Source organism: Podarcis gaigeae (assembly GCF_964106915.1).
Source record: "Podarcis gaigeae genome assembly, chromosome: 2".
NCBI lineage: Eukaryota > Metazoa > Chordata > Lepidosauria > Squamata > Lacertidae > Podarcis > Podarcis gaigeae.
This window is the reverse complement of record NC_139679.1, coordinates 64,485,494-64,509,963: the sequence shown is the minus strand read 5'-3', so window position 1 is coordinate 64,509,963 and position 24,470 is coordinate 64,485,494. Positions and strand designations below refer to the sequence as shown.

At 44.7% G+C, this 24,470-nt stretch overlaps 1 protein-coding gene across 2 annotated transcripts in view; it reads left to right on the top strand.

Moving 5' to 3' along the window:
* The first annotated feature begins 3,086 nt into the window (after window positions 1–3,086).
* Window positions 3,087–24,470, top strand: part of CCDC69 (coiled-coil domain containing 69) — a 35,745-nt gene continuing 14,361 nt past the window's right edge. For both annotated transcript variants that reach the window (XM_083725513.1, XM_083725514.1), the window contains exons 1-3: window positions 3,087–3,484; window positions 18,517–18,586; window positions 22,632–22,795. In XM_083725513.1, the coding sequence (XP_083581639.1) occupies window positions 3,152–3,484; window positions 18,517–18,586; window positions 22,632–22,795 (567 nt within the window). In that variant the 5' untranslated portion in view covers window positions 3,087–3,151. The remainder of the gene's footprint in view (window positions 3,485–18,516; window positions 18,587–22,631; window positions 22,796–24,470) is intronic.

Sequence of the window (24,470 nt, the reverse complement as noted above, 5' to 3'; positions counted from 1 at the left end):
AGTGCACCACACAAAAGGAATCACACTGTGCAATAAGAGTGTCAGGGAAGGTGAATGGAATGGGATATCCTCGAAGAGCAATGCTAACCGGAGTGCTGCAACATTTTGTTGAAAGAGCCTGCTCTCAAGTCAGGTGAACCTCGCAGGCAAAGACATGTGTGAAAAGGCAGAATAAAGTGGAGGTCTGTTGCTCTCCCTGGCCCAGACGGCATTGTACCAGAAGTCTTGGAGAGCCTAAGAACTTAAGAAAAGCCTGCAGGATCAAGCCCATCTAGTCCAGCATCCTCTTCTGACAGTGGCCAGCCAGCTGCCTCTTGTGGGAGGAGAAGGAACAGGCTCAGAATATCCCTGAAAAGCAGTGCACTTGCCTCCAGAGCCAAATTATGGATGGACACCAAAGGCTCCCAGTTTCCATGTCTTTGGATACAGCTAGCCGAATGAAGCAAAGACCCTTTGCTGCACACTAGGATATACTGTATCCCAGGCACCAGGCAAATATGGATGCCCCTGTAACAGTGGCGTAGCATGGGGGGTGCAGGGGGGGCCGGCCGCACCGGGCGCAACATCTGGGGGTTAGGGTTAGGGGGCGCAAATCCACGGGTTAGGGGGCGCAAATCCACGGGTTAGGGGGTGCAAATTACTTGCCTTGCCCTGGGTGCTGACAACCCACGCTACGCCACTGCCCTGTAATTATTTACAGCCAGCTAGTTTAACAGATATTTTTTTCCTTCCAAGGAGGAGGCAACAAACGTGTCCATTTATCTGGATTCCTCCCAGCCAGGCATTTGCCATTCTTCTTACTGAGGGAAGGGTCTTAAGGGATGTAACCGAATCTCGCCCAGGGCCCCCGATTTAAATGGCAACATTTTAAAAACAAACGTGCTGTAACTGAAGTCTGTAACCACAACACTCCCTGCCATGCTGCTGCCCAGAAAGCAGGAAGCCCGCCCTATCAACATATCCGAAAAGGTTATCGTATTACAGCTAATACTGGGCTGCTCTGAGAGAAAGGTGACGGCAGGGCTGAGGAACAGCCAAAACCACAACATGCCACAAAACCCACTGCAGCGCTGCCCTTAAATCCAGACGGGAAACACCACACAAGTGGGAAAGAGGAATGTATGTACCTGTGCAATGTTGCCGGGTTTGAGCAAGGCCGTCAGCCACTATTTGTGTGTGTTTGGGCTGCAGATGCTTGGGATTCTGTAGCTGTCATCCTAGAGCTCTTTGCCTGGGATTAAAGGTAAAGCTACCCCTGACTGTTAGGTCCAGTCGCGGACGACTCTGGGGTTGCGGTGCTCATCTCGCTTTACTGGCTAAGGGAGCCGGCGTACAGTTTCCGGGTCATGTGGCGAACCAGAGCAGAGCACGGAAACACTGTTTACCTTCCCCCCAGAGTGGTACCTATTTATCTACTTGCACTTGGACGTGCTTTCAAACTGCTAGGTTGGCAGGAACAGGGACTGAGCATCAGGAGCTCGCCCCGTCGCAGGGATTTGAACTGCTGACCTTCTGATCGGCAAGCCCTAGGCTCTGTGTTTAGACCACAGTGCCACCTGTGTCCCTTACCAGGGATTAAGCTCCATTAAATTCAACAGGACTTCCTTTAGAGCAGACACATGCATAGTATAGCGCTGTAACTGTACATGCTTCGGAGCCCAGTTTAAAAAAGATGCCAGGCATATGCAACTCCAAATGCATATATTCCACCAACCCACTCATATCCTGTTTCAAATGGGGCCAAAAGCAGAAAGTGCAACATCACCGTCTTGGGCTTTTAAGGAAAGGCAGGGTACAAATCTAAGAAGAAGAAACTCCAGTTAGCTCACTTGGTTAGAATGTGGTGCTGATCAAGCCAAGGTTGCAGGTTTGATCCCCATATGGGCTACCTGCATATTCTTGCATTGCAGAGAGTTGGACTCGATGACTCTTGGATTGACCATTCCAACTCTATGAAATCACAGACAGTGTGGTGTAATGGTTCGAATGTCACAGTAGGTGTGGAGAGACCTGCATCCAAACCCCTACCCAGCCATGAAACACATAGGCCTAGTTTACATGCATACAAAGGGCGTATATTATCTGTACCCCCCCTTTTTTTGCATGGGCGGGATGTTTTAATTTAGTTTAACAAAATAATAATAATAGAATTGTCTTTTTAGATTGTTCTTCTAATGCTGGTTTTAATGTATCTATGTTTGTCATTGTATTTTCCTTAAAATATTATAAGTCTCTTTGAGTTGCAATGGCAAAAAAAGAGAAACTAATAAAAAATAATTAATTCATTACAACTACAGTACTTGTCTTTTAGAAGTGGGCAGGGGCGTAGGAAGGGGGTGTGGGGGGTGCAGCAACCCTGGGTGTTATCTCTGAGGGGGTGACACTTAATGCGGGACCTGTCCTGCAGCACGCCCAAGCCACGCGTCTCTCCTGGGAGTGAAGCAGTGGCTCAGGGCCCTGCACTCCCCAAAACGGCAGCGTGGGGCTTGCATCCGCCAGGCAGACTCCATGGGCAGCTCGCCACACTGCCCCCCTGGGCAGATCGCCCCTGCCCCGCTGCTCTGGGTGCCGGAGCAGCTAGCTATGCCCCGGTAAGTGGGTGGGATTTTTAAAAGCTACTTCTTTTTCCTCTCAGTTTTAATATATCTATGCTGGGGTTGTTGTTGTCTGCCTGTCTGTCTGTTTGGCTGTAAGTTGCTTCGGGTTGCCCCAGGCAAGATAAAGTGACTGACAAATGTAATTGATATGATATGATACGATATGATATGATATGATATGATTTTAGAGCGTGATTGCAGTTTCTATCCCCGTATGGGACAGCTATATATTCCTGCATTGCAGTGGGTTGGACTATAACAGGCACAGGCAAACTCGACCCTCCAGATGTTTGGGGACTACAATTCCCATCATCCCTGACCACTGGTCTTGTTAGCTAGGGATGATGGGAGCTGTAGTCCCAAAAACATCTGGAGGGCCAAGTTTGCCTATGCCTGGATTAGAATGATCCTCAGGATCCCTTCTAACGCTACAGTTTTATGATTCGATGATTCAATGATAATTCTTCTTCTTTGGCGATGGAAGTTCCTGGGAGGTCAAGTAGCCCCCTGCATCTCGGACTCCCTCTTGCGGCCACGTATAATCAACAACCGCGATGCTTCTCTTAACTCTTCCGCAGCTGGAGTTTTATCTAGTTCCTCTTTCTTTCTTTTTTTGCAAGGGAACCATTCGAAGGGGCATCTCTTCGGAGACTTACGGCGCGCGACGGTCTCCGCATGAAGTTCATGCAGGCTGTTGTCAGGTTCACTTTCGGGGTCTTGTCGTCGGAGGAGGCAGCGCGCGGGATGAGGGAGACCTCCCCGTCCCGCGGCTGCGGCGGCTCTTAACCCCTGGGATTCCGCGGAGAGCTTTCCCCGCGCCGCGCCGCGCTGCGAGAGGGATGGGCTGCAAGGGGAGCAAAATGGGCTGCTGCGAATCGGGAAGAAAGGTAACGGCGGCGGGGCGCGCGAAGTTTTTTAAGGGGAGTTGAAGTTTTGTTGGACGGGTTTCCTTTGACAGGCACCCGGAGGGGAACAGAAGGCCAGCGGGTCTGGCGCGCTAGACACCCCGCATCTAATCGGTGAGCGGGTCAGAGCGGGGAGAGAGACTTTTAGCCTGCAAGAAAGAGAGAGAGGGGAAGGAAGGAAGGAGCAGTTAGCAACCGAGCCACCGTGCTCGACTGCCCCGGAGACAAGGCTCCTTGCGTGGGAGGAAAAGTTAGAGACGCGAGCCCGCCCCGCACCCCCCGCGCGCAAAAAAGAAGCAAGTCGAGGAGCCAAGCTGGAGCCCAGCGGTCACTAAAGTCCTTCCTTTGGGAAGGGGGGCGGCTGGGGAGGCGCGTTGCCCTCCAGCCGCTTCCAAACAAAGAGATTTCTTCCGAAGTATAATCTGAAAGGGAGGGGAGCGCGGGGCAACTTTGGGAACGCGCGGTTGGCTGGAAGGAGTGTGGGGGATTTTCGTACCTGGGGAGGGGGGCTGTGAAGTGTCTGTAGACCCGGGTTGCCGCTGTTCGACTGGCGTGTACACGTGGGGCATGCTCAAACTCGCGTCACGTGTGAACGATCTCGTTCTCTGGCCTTTCCCTGGGGGGTGGAAGGGTGGAGGTTGGGTGTGCAAAGCTGCCACAGAGGAGAAAGGATTTCTCCGGGTGGTGGTTTGTTTTGGTTCTCGTTTTTATTATGAATTTTGTGTTTTTTATCTTGTAGTTCTATGTTGTGAGCCCCCTGAGATCTACAGATGAAGCGCGGTAACCAAATAATAATAATATAATAATCACAAATAAATAAATAGGTGATGACGCAGGGAAAGTAGTCCGCGCGTATTTATGCAGGAATGAATGGTCCTGCAGGTTGGCTGACACCAGACCCTGGGTGGGGTAGGGTGGGGTAGTAATTCTGGATCAAGTGATCCGGGGTTAAAACGTGGGTCGTGTATCCTAAATCGCTTCTGGTTGCCGAGGTCATAGGCTGAGTTTCTGAAAACTCGGCAAAAAGTTATGTGTGGTCTTCCCAAAGCATCTGCCTGTAAATCTCCAGGGTCGCTCCTGGCAAGTGCTAGATTCCCACGTCTTTAAAAGGGAGTGCATTCCATGAAAGGCAGCGGAAATCTCCACTCATATTCTCCTTTGCTACTTTGTTTTTAAGAAAATAAAATACTTTCCCAATTATTGTCCTAGAAAGAAGAAAGATGTTTTGGCAATCTTCAGCTTACGTCAAAGCAAATGTGAGGCTTGTTTGGGAGATAGAATGGGAGTGTGCAGATTCAGGGTGCTGTCTCTGGGTTAGAGGTGAGGTTCTATCCAGCATTGTATAAAGACAGGTTTTGGGTACTTTTTTGCGTTCCAGTTGTGCGCTGTTAAACTCAAGTGAGAGATCAGGCAGCTACAATGAAGCTCTGGTGTAGATTTCAAGCTTCTCAAAATCCGAAATCAGGACAATGTCTTCATTCTAGTAAATAGCCTCTTGTTCTCATGCGTGTGTGTGTGTGTGTGTGTGTGTGTGTGTTTGATGGCGAAATGTATGATAAAATGTTGATATTGGCAATTTCCTGTTAAAAAAACCACCGCCACAAAACAACCCACAGCTTTGCTGGAATATTTATGCTGGCTGTTCAGGAGCTGGCATATTCTGATTAATGTTTACATCCTAGTCCTCTGAATTTTAATATATTCTCTGATGTTGGGGACCTTTTTTTTCTTCCAAGAGCTGCCTTGAGGATAAATTTGGGGGCACATGCTGGCAGTAAGTGGGCACCAAGCTCAAAGTAGACAGTGCCACCTGCCTTTCTATCCGCCACTCCTTACCCTGTGGGCATAGCCAGGATTTATGTTGGGGAGGGAGCAGGCTTCATGTTAGTGGGGGCAGAACCTCAGTTAGTTAAGTATTTTTGTTGATTTACTTGGTGGGGAGGGACAGCTGCCCCTCTGCCCTCCCTTGGCTTTGCTCATGCCTTACCCCCATCCCGCCCCCCCCCCCCCCGGCTATCCACATGAAATTAGGCTGAGGGCCACATACAGTCCTTGCAGCACAGGTTCCCAACCCTGAAACAGACCATTAAGGCTGCATAATATACAACAGCATACAGAACACACTTACCTTGGGAGTAAGTCCCATTGAACATACCCCCATGTGTAGGATTGCACAGTTTGTCTATATAGGTTACAGAGTAGCTTGAATGAAAAGAGCTGTGCTGCCTTTTCTTTCAGTGGTCAGTTATCTACTACAAAATACAACATTTCAGGACATTTTACATGACCAAGCAAGACAAATTCCCTCTTGAATCATGTTGTTTGAATAAGTCTGTCGCTAACTGCCACGGTCAGGTGTGACTGTTTCTGCTTCCTTATTAGGACAGATTGCTATAACAACAAATTTCACAATGTGCCGTTGTTAATTTCTAAGAGAAATGTATGTTCTCAAGCCACTGATCACAAAACTCTGCCTTCTGTTCGCAGAAGGGATGGGCCACTGTTACAGACTGGCAAAGAAAACACGCTTTGCCCATGCTCAGAAGTGCCCTTGCTTTCAATACGGCACGATGAGCACATTTTTCTAGGGCTGAAGCCTGGTGAGCTTGGCTCAAATAAAGCCTTGCCAAAATGATGGGGCAAAGCCCAGCATATAACTTAATATTTCTGCAAGTAAATATTCATAAGCTTTCACTGTCCATAAACATTCCTTTCTTGACACACATTTTTGCTCATTTCTCAGGGAAAAAGAGATCTCAGAAGACAAACATGTTATTCTATATGTTTGAATTCTGTGGGAAGGTTTACTAAAGAACATCTGTGACTGTTGCTCTTTTCTTCCTTTCCTTTTTTCTTTTTTGTTGCAGCGTGCACCTGTCTCTGCTCAATAAATATGCTTAACTGTATTGCAAAGTACGTTAATCCCCTTATAAGCAAAGTCAAACAATTTCCTATCAGACCAGTCAGAGCTGTGACAGCAACTTTTCTCCAGTTTGCACTACATTTTAAAATTGCAGTGAGCAGGGGGGACAGTGTTTGGGAGATTACTTTCAGAGATATGGAAAGAACTAGAATGGGAACATACCATGCACTCGAATTACTACTATCCATACTTAGGAGAACTTACACCAAGCAAATCTGAGTAACAGCTTCTCACAAATTTCACACCATGAATATCATCTTAAAGTATTCCGTCTCTACACTAAGCTAGACAAATCTCAGTCTCCCAATTTTTCAGTCTTAAAATCAGCTTTCCACATTGGTTTGAGAATGTTCTTTTTAAAAGTCAGCGTGAAAATCAACACACATTTGTATGTGCATTTTCCCTAATCTACACATTTTTGCTAGGAATTTCCCCCAATTTTTGTATATTGTTTTCACAAATATATGCACACTTCCCCCCCAATATATGTTGTTTGGTTGGAGAACTGCATGCCAAAATTTAGAGAAGTCTGAATTTTGAAAAACAGCTGCATTTGGGTTTGTGTATTGGTTTGGGAAGTATAAATTCACTTAAACGGATCCATTGAAAAGAAGCAAGCAACATTCGATACCTATCTGAGGTTTCTTCAGGATAATATTTTATTTATTTATATTAAAAATTATAAACTGCACCGAGTCCAATAATAGATTTTACGGTGGCATGGAAATAAATTTAAAACTACAAAAACATTATAATACAAACCAAAAATATGATAAAATTAAGAGAGGTGAAACATGAAACCAGCTAAAACTATCATAATCTAAATTGCCCAGTGCACATTAAAAGGTTTTAACAGTGTAGCACAAAGAATACAGCGTCCACGCTAAATGTCTCGGGTTCAACAATCCCCAGCATCTCCAGGTAGGATTTAGAAAGACTCCTGTCTATATACAATACTGAGCTCTGTTGACCAATGGTTTGGCTCTGTAGAAGGCAGCTTCCCCGCACATCACAGAGAGGGCTATTCAAAAGCTTTGTCTCTGACCACGCAGTAACCTAAATCCCGGGCTTCTTGCACATGTGCAAGAATTGAGGTTGGAAACTTACACCACCACCCCTTGGCACTTACTCAAAAGAAGAGACAAATACACTCCGAGTGAGGAAGGTTTTGACCATGGGATCCTAGCAAGCATTAATCTGCTCAGGTGGAGCTGTTCAGCTGCTGCTTTGCCATTTCAGGCCTGTGGGCTCTGGTAGGCCTCAGCCTTTCCTGTCATTTATTTTTTTTTCTCCCAAGAGTGAAAAGATAAGGAAGCGATTGTCTTGGTGCAGCACACCAGAATCCTGTGGGGATGTGTTCAGTAAGAATGCTGCTGTGCGCTGCCAGGACATTGCAGAGACACATTATATCGGGGTGTGGAATTCCTCTGCCTGGCACAGGACGACACGCGCTCTGTTCTTGCAGTCTGATCTCCGATGGAGAGGAAGGCTGGGAGATACCTTGCCGTCTTGGAAGATCAGGGCTGAGCCCTGGCTTCCCCACCCCAGACCCGGATTGAACATATCGCACTGTTCGGAGGACAACACTACAACCATTGGGTGGCCACATATTCAACTTGAAAGAGGCCATTTCCTCTGCTTGAATAAGTCCTCTCTTTTAAGGGTTGTATGGTCTAAGTTCAGTTGTCAAGATGAAGAGTCATAGAGTGTAGACCCCGAAACTGATGGGCATGACTTAACTTGGGTCATAAGTCATGTCCATCCGTTTCATGGGTCTACTCTGCGACTCTTCATCTTGACAACCAGACCAGGTCATCTTAACCTGAGGGGATACAACCCAAAGGCAGGAGAGCAGGTTACTAGAATGTGGCCGGCAACAGTTGGTGTGGGGACAAGGGACTAAGGAGGCACACAAGCACCATGCTGAGATATACTGTACTTCTATTTACATTATAGTAATGGCTCCTCAGGTTGAATCCTCTTGGGTTTTGTGGTGGTGCATTAAGTGGCCACCCTATGCGACAAGTTATATAAAATGTAAGGAAGCAGAACCTGATCAGCAGGCTAGAACAATGTACAAGGAAGAGGAAACACTGGGCATAATTGTGTGGGAATAAGAGGACGTTCGGTGGGGGCTTTTCATGCATTCTTGGGTTGCAGTTAACCATCTCTTTGTGCTGTGACCTGTGAGGAAGGAAGTGATAGTAGCCTTGATCATCAACTTTGCATAGGAAGTCAGACCATTGGTCTATCTTTCTAGCTCAGCATTGGTGACAGAGCAGTGGCTTTCCAGGGTTTCAGGTAGGAGTCCCCTCTGGCCTGACCTGGAGATCCTGGGGATTGAACCTGTGACCTTTTGCAAGCAAATCAGGTGCTTAACCACTGAGCTACAGCCCATTCCCAACAACTCCCCCCCCCCCCCCCGGAATGATCATCAGCGATCTTCCCAGGCATATATTAAGCAGCTGAAGAAGACAGGCCACAAATTGTCAACAGAAGGTGTTTTTTTTTCAACAACTGCTGCATGGACAGTACTTCCAACCAGTTTTCAGAGTGGGAAGATGGCTATCGACTTCTTATTTCTTCTTTCCATGTTTTGATTGCTGTGCTCTCTCACCTTCTGTATTAGTATGGTGGTCTGCCTGAGAGAGAAGTGACTATCATATGAGGCAGAAGTGAGGCCTGTGGCGTTTCAGATCTTTGCTGAACTACAACTCCCATCATCCCTGATCATTGGCTATGCTGCCTGAGGGTGATGGGAATTGGAGTTCCATCTGGAGGATGACTGATCAGATGGAAAAGAAGAACCCACAGTCTTTTCCTTAATAGGAAATGCCTTGAATGAGCTGCTTCTGGGGTTGGAGATGAAGTGTTTGAGAAGCAGCTCAGTTCAGAAGAGACTGCTTGAATAGTGTGTCCTAGTAAACTGTCCAAGTCCAAGTAATACTTGTGTCACACCTGCAGTTAATTTGTACATAAAACCTGTTATATATTACAATATTTTATATGCCAATGGTCATAACAAAACAGTCCAGTGAGCTTTATATATTGGAGAACGGTCTGAAGGAAAACTACCCTTTAACCCACTTATATGAGCTGATGCTGATGTAACATTCATCCTCCAAGTATCCATTGACGAATATGCATTAACAAGGTTGCATCATAGTAGAAGTAGTAGTAGTAATTTATTTATACTCCACCCATCTGGCTGGGTTACCCAAGCAACTCCAAAACATATAAAAACATAATAAAACATCAAACATTAATAGCAACGATCTGATCCAATATAAAGGTAAAGGTAAAGGTACCCCTGCCCGTACGGGCCAGTCTTGACAGACTCTGGGGTTGTGCGCCCATCTCACTCAAGAGGCCAGGGGCCAGCGCTGTCCGGAGACACTTCCGGGTCACGTGGCCAGCGTGACATCGCTGCTCTGGCGAGCCAGAGCCGCACACGGAAACGCCGTTTACCTTCCCGCTGGTAAGCGATCCCTATTTATCTACTTGCACCCGGGGGTGCTTTCGAACTGCTAGGTTGGCAGGCGCTGGGACCGAGCAGCGGGAGCGCACCCCGCCGCAGGGATTCGAACCGCCGACCTTTCAATCGGCAAGTCCTAGGCGCTGAGGCTTTAACCCACAGCGCCACCTGCGTCCCCTGATCCAATATAAAAAGCCACAATAACAACGAATCTAATGCTCACCTTTTTTTGGCCAAATTACGTTGCAAAAATTAAGGTGCACATTAGATTCCATGGCACATTTGCATTCACCAGCAAATACTGTACTTTTTTTTGGTTTCAAGGTTCTGAAAATTGAGGTGCACATTAGATTTGATCGTGAATACATGAATTTTCCAGGGATCCTCTAGGGATACATATCATGGAGGAAAAGTATATGAAGCCTACTTTGCAAGCAGCCAGAAATTCAGACAAAGGAATACTTCTTCTACTGTTGTCCCTCCCTTTGGGTCATCTTTCCATCTGCAACTGCGGTTAGGAACACACCCTGTGTCAAAACCAGACACCTGTCCTAAAAGAGGAAACAGTCACTAACAATGCACTATTATGCATCTCTGTTCAGAAGTAAGTCCCATTTAGTTCCATGGGACATGCTCCCAGGGAAGTGTTTACTGGACTGCAGCCCCAGAGGCATGAACAGAGGCCAGGAAATGGAGACTGATTATTAGCATATGTGGAGGGTCCGGCTGCTCTTCTGCATCTCCATTACCTTCTTGTCTTCTGCAAGAATATCGTAACATTCTCTCAATACAGCTGCATTGCAAATGCAGTGACTCGTTTAAAAATGTAGCAAACAGGCACAGAGACTCAAGCTGCAAGAGTTGTACTAGAAGCCTTGACTGGGCCATTATGGGATGTGCATGATTGCACAGCAGGTGATCCCAAGGGAACTCAACAAAATCAATTCCTCTAGATGTGTGTAGGTCACATGCATTGCTCAGGTATTATAAGACCCCCCCCAATCAGTACAGTTTTGAAAAGTTAAGTTACACCCTTGTGTTTCAAAATGGTTAGGGGTGCCACATGTCCAGATTTCCCCGGACATTACCGGGATTTCAAAGGCGGAACTGGTGGAATTTCTGAAAGGTGGTGTTTTGTCAGTCAAAAAAATCGTGGGTGTTTTTTTGGCGTTTTGTAAATCTTAACAACTCTCAGGGTGTCCTGGTTTTATACTTTTTGAAATATGGCAACCCTAAAAATGGTGTCCAGTTATATCCAAACATAGACAAAAAACTGCTCATTGATCTCAGGCACCATCATGCAAAATTTAGTTGCGATGTCTTACACAGTGTCCAAATGCATAGAGAACAGATGAAACAACAACTTTTCCAAATATGTATTCTATAGACATGCGCGCGTGCGCACAGAACCCCATAGCAGCAAGCTCGTGTTTTGCACAAAGCCTAAGTTCTCATTCTCAGAAGCAGCACATGAGGACAACTATAATAATGGGTAGTATGGAGTTAAACATTGTCTATAATTATTATGAGTTCGTGCTCCACCCTTTAGTTTGTTATGCTGTTACTTTCATTTTCCCGTCAAATTGCGTTAATCTGTTGATCCAGAGGTTTTCAATTTTTTGAGTCCATGGCTCCCTTGACCAACTACTTTCTTTCTGTGCCACCCTTGTGGGGATCAGGAGCCCAGTTAGGTCACCCCTTGCTTGCAGAGTCTGCAGCCCCATAACCTTTTCCAAACACCCGCCCTTGTGGAGTGTTTCCTCAGCCTCCTCTCTTCTCCCTTCTCCTTGGGAGTCCTCTGGACAGCTACCACCACTGCTCCTGGTCTCTGAGCCCCTGCCCGCCCCAAAGAGAGGTGCCTCCTCATGCTGCCCCACAGGGGCCTAGGAAGAGGATTTCCCCATTTGCCTGGGGAATTTGTAGCTCGGGTTCCTGTAAAAAACAGCCACACAAGCCTTTGGGAGGCAGAGACACAAGAGGGCATCAGAGGAGGGAGAGAAGGAAAGAGGGACAGATGCCAGTGTTGCCTGCGGCACCTCTGACCATCATTCAAGGCACTCCAGGGTGCCACAGCACACTGGTTGAAAACCACTGTGTTAATCGATAAACAGTCCCTCTTTTTGGGTCTGCAAAGCGAATAACCCTTTTTTATATGAAATAAGAACTTAACAGCATTAAGCCTGTTTCTTGGTGACCCTTTCTGACAGTAGGTGGAGGTTCACATGCCAACTAGATACTTCTACCACATAAATGAAAATGCCCTACATGGGTGTTTTTTTTATTAAAGAAATAGGGAACCCAGAATGTCAGGGGGGAAGGTTCTAGTTTTCTATGTGTGTGAGAACCCATGGGAAAACATTCCCTCATAGGAGCCCTCTCCAGGACTCAGGAGATTAGTATGCTACTTTTTTGTTTGGCAGTGCACACAGCAACTCTCAGGTCACAAAATCAGAAAAGTCTATTAGCACAGTTATGAACTCACACAAGACACCCACAATAAACAATAAACCATGTTGTGTAAAATAAATAAAATGGGTTGTATGCAACATGGCACCAAGTACACAGTTTCGTCAGCACAAAGATTTCTGCTTGCACAATTCCCCCCTCTCCACTTGCAGGTTTCCAGAGCAGATGTGGGGAGGGCACTGGGTGCCTACAGTGGGAGGCAGAGGAAGCAGTAATCCTTGTGCTGCCAGGATGAGTTACCGGGAAACCACCCAATGGAGTCACATACCCTCCAACACTGATCCGATGAAAATAGGGATGCCCTATTCCATAAAGATAATTTTACTACTTATACCCCACACATCTTCCTGGGTTGCCCCAGCCACTCTGGGCAGCTTCCAAGATATATAAAAACTTAAAACATTAAACATTTAAAAAGCTTCCCTATACAGAAATGGCTTCAGATGGCTCAGGGGTTGGATAATGCCATGCCCTCCAATGAAAATAGGGACATCCTAAGGAAAAGTGGGACATTCTGAGATCAAATCAGAAAATGGGACTGCTTCTCTAAATCAAGGACATTACTGGAAAACAGGGACACTTGGAGGTCTGGGGTCACAGCAAATCTGACTGGATCATATACATCTGACCCTGCTCTAATAAGAGAGGATATCTGGGCTTAAATGAGGTGGGTAAAGTATGGTGCAGGGCAGGACTCCATTCAGCAGAATGGGCAGGAGGGGCCTCAGACAGGGCTGGGTTACTGCATTTTTGAAGTCAGCAGAGTACAGTGGTACCTCGGGTTACAGACACTTCAGGTTACAGACTCCGCTAACCCGGAAATAGTACCTTGGGTTAAGAACTTTGCTTCAGGATGAGAACAGAAATCGTGTGGTGGCGGCGCGATGGGCCCCATTAGCTAAAGTGGTACCTCAGATTAAGAACAGTTTCAGGTTAAGAATGGACCTCCGGAACGGATTAAGTTCTTAACCTGAGGTACCACTGTAATTCATATTTTTAATGAAAGAGGAATCTTTTTCCTTCTGGTAAAACCAGTCACTCGAGGGTCTAAAATTACCTAATTGTACCACTGGCCAAATTTTGGGGGTGTGCTTTGTGGATGAGCTGAACCCTAGTCCTAGTCAAGAACACTTCTAGTGCTGTAGCTGGGATTGAGGAGAAAAAGGAAAACGAGAAGCGTAAAGGAACACACAGGTTCCTGCAGACAGGAAGCACATTTTGCAACGCTCTTTGCTCTAAAAATTGGTGCTATATTTTGTTTGAGAGAGAGAACTGGGCCTGTGTTTTCACAGGTATACACTGTATAATATAGAAACTGGGATTATCCATAACTTCCTGCTCTATATTGGGGTGAACATTTACAACACCTCATCCTTAAGGAAATGTCAGATAACAGAAATCTAGAACTTGATTGGGCCAGGACAAGTTACCGTATTTTTTGCTCTATAAGACTCACTTTTTCCCTCCTAAAAAGTAAGGGGAAATGTGTGTGCGTCTTATGGAGTGAATGCAGGCTGCACAGCTATCCCAGAAGCCAGAACAGCAAGAGGGATTGCTGCTTTCGCTGCGCAGCGGTCCCTCTTGTTCTGGCTTCTGAGATTCAGAATATTTTTTTTCTTGTTTTCCTCCTCCAAAAACTAGGTGCGTCTTATGGTCTGGTGCGTCTTATAGCGCGAAAAATACAGTAATATGTTAAGTCCTAAGCCATGATGATAATAGGATAAAAGGTGTTGTAACTAAATTTTGCCTACCAGACAAGCTGAAAAGATGAAACTTGGCAGTGGTTTGGGGTTCATGAGGTTGTTAAATGTTCTATCCGCAGAGGTCCAGGGCATATGTTTTTAATTAATTTTAATTAAAAGTCTTTCCATATTGCCAAATAAAATAAAAAAGAAAGAAAGATGGTTGCTGCACAGTTCTAAATGTTTCACAAGCTCACACATTTCATAAAGCTGGTTACTAATTACAGTATAGGGCCTGATTGAGCCACAAAGTGCTCAGCATCAGCACATGTTTACACAGCGAAGTAAGTAAGTAAATAATAATAATAATAATAATAATAATAATAATAATAATAATAATAATAATTTTTATATATCCCGCCCTCCCCAGCCGAAGCCGGGCTCAGAGTGGAAGTAGTCCTTAGAAACTGTAGTTAGGATTGCAGCCTAAGTTTAACCCTACATCATGTCCATTACATGTACGGTAATTGTTTGGTTGTGTCTACATTTACACACACAAAAACCAATGTTCTTTCTTCCATCTCTAAATCTAATCAATAGAGCATTCCAGTTGGCTATTGATTAATTTCCAAGTTTTGGAGTCTGCAGTTCTTGGCTAATTGGAACCATTGGCCTAGAAAGAGTAAGGCTAGCAAGTTGGAGGGAAAGGACTCATGCCTTCTGCCAAGTTTGTGATTAAGTAAAACTTCCATGCCACTTCCCAAACCACTGCTGTAAAGCTAAGGAAATGACTGGGAGCCTTCCAGCTTTAAAAGCACATTGACAGGGAGACAGGCAACTCAAGGAATGAGGCTCTCCCCTTCTCTCTTTGACTTGCCATATGCGTTTTATTTTTTTTTATATGGCGATTGCGCCACAGAAGAAAACATGTATGGATGCATGTACTGTAGAAAATCATGGCTTTATAATGCTCCACAAAAGCCATATTCACTCCTTATATGTCTTAATCTTCAACCCCACGCATAGTGGGTGGAGCTGGCAGAGATACCCATTTAAACCAAGATAACTTGCTTCAGTTCCAAATAACATTATTTTTCAAGGATTGTGTATGAAACAACTCAAATTTGCACTGTGTGTGTGTGTGTTTAATTTTCATTTTCATTCAACTGTATTTCTCCCCATTATTCATTTATTCCTGAATGTGATTGAAATTCTTGCCTAATTAATTAAAAATATTTATAAACAACAACAACCTGCATCCTTCCAGGATCCCAGGGCACAAACTTGTCTGAAGTGCTGTTTGATGCTTTAAAAACGATCTGTTGACAGGACCCTTTGATTCATGGCAGAGCAGCTGAGGAAGGCATTTTGCTATCAGAAATTAATCTCTCTTTTTTTGTTAGTCACTGTAATACACACAACAGATACATGTGCCCTTCTTTCTTACCCGGTTATCTATCTTTACACACACTGCATTTTAAAAACAACCCACCCAGACTCATAGGGTTACTGCAGCACTCCCTAAGATGCAACACTCCTATCCTCCAAAACAGTGCCCAACCTCACTCATTTGGATGCTACCTTTGATTATAAGCAGACGCTATGCAGCTATTTTATATCTTGAAACATCTTTCCTCCTCCACTGCATACATAGCATTCTACAAAGAGAAAATCTGGCAGAGATTGGCTGTAGTAGTTAGTGCAGCAAATGTAGGACAGTGTGATCATGTACAGAACAAGCAGTGCCCAAAACTTTCTGCTTTGTCTCACTGGGCACTGATGCCCACATCATTATGTTTTTTAAAAGTCCTTTTGCAGCCCGTAGCTTCCCGAAAACATTTTGCATGAACTTCTTCCTTTAGAGACATAGCAGCGGACAGCAAATCCTTCGAAGTCTGTTTTGCAAAATAATTGCAGAAAATCCAAGTGCCAGGATGAGTTTTAAAGGAGCTGTACTATTTCTCCCTCCCCAGTTTACCCGTGGCTCTTTCTTGCATTCTTTATACTGGCTGGAGTTGTGAGCAGGGATGAGCTATAACCCTCCAGATGTTCCTGAACTACAACTCCCATCATCCCCGTGCTGGCTGGGGCTGATGTGAGCTGGAGTCCAACAACACCAAAGTTGTAGGTTCGATTCCTGTATGGGGCAGTTGCATGTTCCTGCACTAGGGTCCTTTCAACCCTACAATAGATAAAGCAACAGATTCACAATTCCTGCCATATGAGATCAGAAGAAATGGCGGCCCAGAATGGCAACAGACACCAATACCTTTGGTAGTCCATGAAGGAAGCAAAAGACCCATTCACTGGCTGTTCTTTCCTCCCCACCCTTACTCTTGGGGGTATTTATTTATTACATATCCCACCTTTCTTCCAAAGAGTTGAAGGTGGCTCTCCCTCACAACCTGTGAGGTAGTTTAGGCTAAGAGGCAGTGACTGAACCGAGGTCTCCAAATGTACCTCATGGCTGAGTGGGGATTTGAACCCAGGTCTCCCAGGTCCTGGTCCAACACTCTAACCACTACACCACACAAGGGAGACCAAGGTGGCAGGCCTTTCCTGCTCCCTTAAATCTCACAAGCACCAGAGACTTGCATTTAATTTGCTGTTTGGACTAGCATGAATCGAAATTGAGACCAGCACAATACTTACATGGATAACACCTGGAAAAATCCTGCCTGTTCTAGTCAACTCTGTTTTTGAGTGTGAGATACAGGATTATATGAACAAATAGTGGGATGCTTGCCCACTATGCAGAGGTGAGCTGAGTGCAGAGATCTCTAGGGACACACTGTGACCTCTGAATGAACAAAATAATAATATAAAAACCCAGGAATGTCAACCGGTTTGTCCACAGATTGACGTTTGCTCCAATTCAGTAAAGAGACTGTTTTCCCGGGGAAAGCGGTGGCACAAACAGAAGACCATTTGGTCCCAAGCCGAAAGCAGACAACAAGCAGAAAACTAGCTAGACCTGTGCTTTCTAGGCATGGGGCAAACAAAGTGTGAAGGAGCCCTGTATGACTCAGCAGGGAGAAAGATGGGGACAAAGCCAGAATCGGCTTCCACCTACTGTTGGTCTCTTGGCCTTCCACCCCACCAGCGCTGTCAAGCTGCTAAAAGACAAGCCTGGAGTCACAGAAACACAACAGTGATCAAGGAGGGAGCCCCTTGTGGAATGTGTGAAGAGCCCCCTTGCCTGCTGGGGTTAGTGGGAAGGGAGAAAAACCCATCCTTCTTGGGCCATTTAGAAATAACTAAATATAATTGTTTTCCTTCTTCCATTGTTATTAATGCAAATAAACTTGACCCGCCTGGGGCTATGAGGAGGACTGCCAAGTCCATATTACCAAGCAAGGTCGTAAATCCTGTTTTTATATAAACCCCTATTTAAAACCAAGGCTGGGATGGAAACTCTGACAGGACCAGAGCTCAAGTGGGGATGGTAGCAGCAGTTGACTCTCTAACAAAGCATTCCTTGGGTGATGATGTAACCGCTTGAACGGCAGCCTAAGCGAGTTTTGCTTGTGCCAGATATTTGGAGGAGTTATTAGGACTGGGCTTTATCCTTGTAATTGCCTGTGATTTATTGCCCCTTTTTAAAAAATATGCACATACAAACCCTTCTCATTCCTGCGCTCACTCTGCGCCCTGGAACAGGCTATTTCTAGGCTCCAGAGCTGGCTATAAAAAGCATCCTCAGAGCTGTGGATCTGCAGGAGCAGCAAACTAAGCTTCCCCCAGTTGCCTGACATCGCGATTGACCATCCAGTTGCTCTTGCAGAAGGGGGCATCTGCGGTGTGAAGTTCGGGTGAAGGGGAGGTGCATGGCAAGGCCGTTGGAAACTGTGTTCTGCACACCCCGGCGCTGTGCAGTTTGATGCCAGACACACTCCTTGTTTGTCAGTTCTTTAAGCCTCCTTCATGTTTTCCAGCTGTTCCTTCCCCTCGAGGGAGCGAGGGGCCCAATGTGCTCCTTGCTCTGCAAAGGTGGAGGGTTGGAGTCAGGAACGCCAGCTGCGAGGATGCAAAGCAGAAAGCTAGGTAGAAGGAGGAGGAAGGTTCATAAATCTCAAGGGAGTGGGGTGGGTGTTATGATCTATGTGCATTCCGAGACATGAGGGGATCTTTCTTTTAACTCTCTCTGCTTCATCGCGTGAGTTGGCAGCAGGAAAGAGGAGTGTCCGAGGCCACAGAAAGATCTTCCCTGTTCACACCATTAGACAGCTGGTTCATTGGGGTGAATCGAGGCACTGCCCCGCCAGGAGCTGAGATTTTAATTGTGCCGCAGCTCCCATGTCAAAGAATTGCTGAATTATTTTAGTGTCTCAGGAAACCAGGAGGAAATGTCCCAATACCGGCCAGCATAAAGGTTTCTCAGAAATACATAGTTCTTTCCCGGTTTTGGTTCAGCATTCACGAATGGGAAAAAAAGAGAGATGTGATCCTGTTTGTGTCTTTTCTACAGAAAAAGATCAAAATTCAGCATGAAAGAGGACAGGCATCCTGTGAACTAAAAGCACTGAAGACAGAAAATGGTAAGATACCAACAGACATAAAGCATCTTGAAGCTTCTCCATTTTAAAATCAGTAATGTCTATTTTATTTTTTAAAGATATATAATATACAGGGCTTTTTTTCAGGAGGAACTCACAAGAACTCAGTTCTGGCACCCCTCAGATGAGCACCATTGCCATTATAAGGGATCAAGGGTGAGATCATGGTGAGTTTCAGCCAGTGCTATTTTTCTAGAAAAAGAGGTGCCAGAACTCACTATTAACACCTCCCTCATTCTCTTAGAATGGCAAAGGTGGCCACCTGAGAGGTGCCAGAACTGAGTTCTTGTGAGTTCCCCCTGAAAAAAAGCCCTGGTTGCAGCACCTCTTTTTCTAGGAAAATAGCACTGGTAATATGTAAAGAGTCCCAACCATTCCTGGCCATGCATTCACAAGGGCAGGCATTGAACACATGAAAAGGTAATGACAGGTACATCTAGCTGCAGAAACAAAGGCTTCAGAAATGGTAACTTATGAGTTCAGCCTTCAGTGGGTAAGTGCTTCCATCTGCTATGACAAGCAGCAAACTGAGGTGCTTATTCATGAGTAGATCTTTTCCTGGTAGAACTTCCAGCTTGCCTTGATACGTAGTCTGTAGTCTGCTGACAGATGTGTACAGGCTGGACTGTTAACGGGCGAGTAGACTTGTTTTGGGTGGATGTGCCAGCTTGTTGCTTTAAACAGCTGGGATGGCCAGTGATTAAATCCTAGGGAAATAGTGTGGACATGACTTGGTTTTCCCAAGTGTTTTACAATTCTGCAATCTGATTATTTAATATTCTGGCTTTACAAATGGCAATGGAAAATCAGTTAGGCTAGCCAACATTTCTTTTCTTGTAATATTTGAAATATTTTTTTTTAAAAAAACAGAACAAAATATCACCCTAAATTTCAACATGGAATAGGGATTTTAATCCAGGATTTCTGGATCTGAGGCAAATCCAGCCCATCAAATCCAGCTCTAGTTTCATTTAAAAATGGTATTTACAAGTGACTAACTGTCCCAGAGTATGAATTGGGGATTCACTTTCAAATGTGCATCTCATTAAAAGCAACACAGTGTAGACAGGTGGTACCCAGACTCAGGAAATGATGCATGTTTGGGAGGTTTCTTATATATCCAGATCTGCTTAGTTAGACTGGAACAACTGTGCAACACTGGATAACATAGATTCCCCTGTGCATATTAAACTGAAGCTTTAGGCAATATAGGTGCAAGGAACTGAGCAGGACAGGCACGTTTCTCCCTAAACAACAGAGCATTAGTAATGCTAGCAGCATCTGCATAAGCTACTCCCAAGTGGAACATAAATAGAATTACTTTCTAAAATTCCTATGAGAAACTAATTTCATCCATGCAGCGTATAAGTCTACATTCTGTGTGATGCCCATGATACTAGCCTGTCCTGATATTACTTGCCGTAGGCAGGTAGAATTTATTGAGATGAATTGTGTATTTGTTGAGTGAGGTGAAAAACTGACCGTGGTCTAAAGTTTTGGCAGCTGCACTGTCTCACTTAGCCAAGGAATTTCCCCTAAATAAGGAACACCTCCATTTAACGAACAGTGAAGTCCAGTGCAGTCAGGAGGGGGAAGCAGCAATATCTTTAAGGAGAGGGTGGTTCCAGCAGAGGATGTAAAAAGAATCAACATTTATCCATATAACTGCCTTTATAGCTGTTAAATGTGCAGCTATGCTCCTGATATGTTTTAGGGAGAGCATAGCGCTATTGGAGTGGCAAGGTTTACTCCAATTACTTGAGCAAAAGAGTAATCTGTGCATTTCTCCACTAACTGTGCCAGATTCTGCTCTCAAAGATTCTGCTCTCAAAGGCACTGCTTACAAACCAGCACACAGTGGCCTGTGTCACAGTGCAGATCTTACAAGCAATACAGTCCCCAAACAAACCATGAATTTGGGCGTACCATTCCTGCCCTGTAGCTGTTGAGCAGTAGGGCAGAATCTCTCTTGGGGTCCCTTTCAACTCATTGATTTTTGACTCAGATGGGTGAATGGTTTTTATGTGTAGAGCTGTGTGTGGAAAAAGTTCTCTTCTTTGTGGGCTGACAAATTGGACTTAACGTGTCACCAAATTTCTCCAGAGAGAGGAGAAGTTTTACAACAGTTTCTCAGAGAAGGGGCTCAGCACTAGCAGTGGCAATACCCTCTTCCCCTTCCTATCTATCTACCTATCATCTATCTATCATCTATCTATCATCTATCTATCTATCTATCTATCTATCTATCTATCTATCTATCTATCTATCTATCATCTATCTATCATCTATCTATCTATCTATCTATCTATCTATCTATCTATCTATCTATCATCTATCTATCTATCTATCTATATCTATCTATCTATCTATCTATCTATCTATTTATCTATCTATCATCTATATCTATCTATCTATCTATCTATCTATCTATCTATCTATCTATCTATCTATCTATCTCTATCTATCTATCTATCTATCTATCTATCTATCTATCTATCTCTATCATCTATCTATCTATCATCTATCTATCATCATCTATCCATCTATCATCATCTATCATCTATTTGCCACCACCACCACAAGTGGCAGGAAGAAGTATTGGCTGTCTGGCCACCATTTTGTATTTTCCGCAATGCCCCAGGTGTTGCTCCAAGGCAGTGCATGTGGAGGGAAAGGGGGAAGAGAAGGAATGGTGGCGTCCACAAAAAATGGCAGAGAATATTTGGCCAGAATTCTGCAAAGCGAGCACCCTTTTGGGGGGAACGATGGAAATAAACCCTCTGGAATTTTCTCAGGAAAATGTCTTTTGAGACACTTTGGCTCAGCTCTAGTTTTCTGTTAAATACCTGGGTTTGTGAGTAATCTTGACGGGTACCTATCTTCCCCTTTTTAAGGAGATTAGCTGATGGCTCTCAATAGCTGGAATTTGGATAGCAAAGTTGGCAAGGGTCAAGAGGGCATGTCTGTCTTCTCATACCTTTCCACCCTTGTTTTGGTTATGATGCCAGCAAGCTGTGTATATATGAATCGGCAGCTTTTAAGAAAGAGAAGAGGGAATTGGACTGTCCCAGGATGCAGGCTGTTCTGTCAGCAGCCTTGATGTGAGAACGGCAGACTTTGGAGCCTCCATCTATGCTCAGCCTGTATATTTGTTAGTACATGCAGATGTTACAAAACACTACAACCCTCCAGGGCTCTTATTCAAAAGGAGACAAGCGAGCTGTTTGCCCCTGAAACATCTTGCTGCTCCTAGAACCAGAAAGAGCATAACTGTTTGATCAGTCATCCATGTTATTATTTGATGCAAGTGCTTAATATACACAAGTTTCGTTTAAAGTGTTCAAAGCACTACATGCATATTACTTACCTGATATTGTGTTCATCCTTTGTGCTAAATATGAATCCCGTAAATCAGTTTTAGTTGCCCAATAAGGAAGCTGTACCAAATAGCTTAACAAATATTAGTTGAAAGGACTCCAAAGGCAGCCACGATCCTTCTGCAGTTGTGATCATCTCTCACAGGTCGCGTTTCCAGGCAATGCCCCAAAGTCTTCTGAGCATTCATTGCCTTTTTAGGGTCTGGTGGTGTGGGTCATGGTCTACTTAAACGGCCAGCATGCTCTGGTGGCCCATTGCAGATCCACAAACACTGCTTTATTAACCCTTAGGACAAACCTATAAACAAACCAGTTCACACCTCCTGCTCTTAACCCCAATTCTCTTCTAGAGGGAGTCCAAAAATAGTGCATGCCTGCATCCTGGATAGGCCATATCTAGCACGCTCTGGCACATATATCTCAAGAGGCCTCTTTGGAATGCAAGTACGTCAGTTGCATTTGTAAAAATCCCCCTTCCAAAGTGTGAAGTGAAATTTAGATTAACACACTGAATGGCAAGTCAGCCGGGTATTGGAACTAATGCACTACACAGTCAGCGCATGGGGGGTGGGGTGGGGGTGGAAGTAAACCAGTACTACAGAAAGCCACTCATGTCCACGTGCTTTCTCCTTCTTTCCTCCACATTGAAGAAGCCTGTTTACATGAGGAAGCAGAGAAAGGGAAGGCAGAGCTGCTGGAGAAGCAGAGAAATGAGATCACAAGGCTCCAGCAACAACACCAGGAGGAGAAAGTGTGTCTGGAGGAAGCTCACCGTGCTGAGACTGAGAAACTTAGCCAAGACATTAAAATCCAGGTTGGAGCTGTCTTATTCTTGCCCTTTTGAAGCGATGATGCCTAACTCATTGTCAGACCAGACATTTCTCTTTTGCTGAGCAATATTCTAATGGCTCACAGTTTCAGAGCCTAAAATGTTGTTTGGAGAAAGCACACACCAGCAAGACACTAGCAAGCAGTCATGCAGGTCCAGTGGGTTGAATGTGCAACTAATTCTTCACCAGGCACACACTGTTGTGTATGCTAAACTAGTGCACAACCACAATGGGAATGAGTGGTAAAGAATTGCCCCATGCTGTTATATTACTCACCTCTAGTGTATCTTACAGTCAACTGCCTTTGTGTAATTCATTGCCCACTAAATCATAGCTTTACTAAATGTCAGCATTAACTGAAACCAGATCTTAAATTTCTGCACATATGTGTGGACGAGTAATTATTTAGCAACATAATTATTTTGTTTATGGCCATCCCTGTATTTCCATGTTGCAGAAAATCAGATAATTGACTGGTTAATAATTGTAAAGTTCCCTGGGGAAGGAATGGATATTACCATTTTAAAAGAGCTGTCATGTTTCAAAAGGTTTATGTTGAATCTGTTCTGTTGGTATCCCTGAAAATCCAACTTATCTAACTGAAAATGCAGTGACTTGCCTGTGTGCTGGTTTTGAGCAGATATTTATGTTAAAGCCCTGAATGTAAATTACAATATTCATGTGCCAGCTCATTCATGGAAATGGTTAGGTCACCCTGCAATAACCCAAGAAGCAAAAATTAGAAAAGGGTCGAGCTCCCAATTCCAAATATATTGTGGGGAGACCCGGATATCTAAATATGCATGTGTCATTCACAATGTACAGTGCCACAACACATTTTTGCCATTTAATCTTGAGTGTATTTTGTATTGAATTCAAAATGTAAATTGTGAATTAATGTGTATAGCTCAGTCTGATAAATCTTTGCTCTCACTGTGTTCAGTTAGGCTTATTTCCCCCAAATATGATTGTAGCTTTAGTAGCTGATTGATTGATTCTTAGGCATCTAAGATTCAACAGGGAGGGATGCAGATGCTTGAGGAATTCCCGTAGTTTATTTTCCTATTGAATTGGCTTGATCCATACCTCCTGGGCTGCTGTACAAATCAGAGCATGCTTATCCCCCAGATTTTTGGATTTTTGCAAACCGTGGTGGGGAGCTAATTTACACTATTGCTCGAAGATCTGCCTTTTAAAAATGTTTCCCGGCTTCCTTTGCAGGCAGCAGCTGAGCTGTTCCAAGCAGCCAAAAAGTCCAGTGACTGCTGTGATGGCATTCAAAATGGAATCACAAATGCCTCTGAGACTGCCAGGATGTGATGATGTGCCAGCCATTCTAGGGACTTTGTGGGGGGGGGGGGAGAGATGGTTGCCCCTATGGACCCATGAGGGCGAACATCCTCCCCACTGCCTACAATATCCCTGGAAGGAGCAGCACGGTCATCACATTCTCTTGAATTTCATTTGCATCCCCATTAAAATATTTGCATGCTAATTGCAGGGGCAGCTGAGTTTTCTTGAAGAGTCTGTTACAGTCAGCGCTCGTATCCCAAGGCATCCTGAATGTCTCCATTTTGGAACGTTTTGGCTCCCGAACGCCGAAACCCCGGTTTTCGAACATTTTTCAGAAGCCGAACGTCCAACACAGCTTCCGCTTGA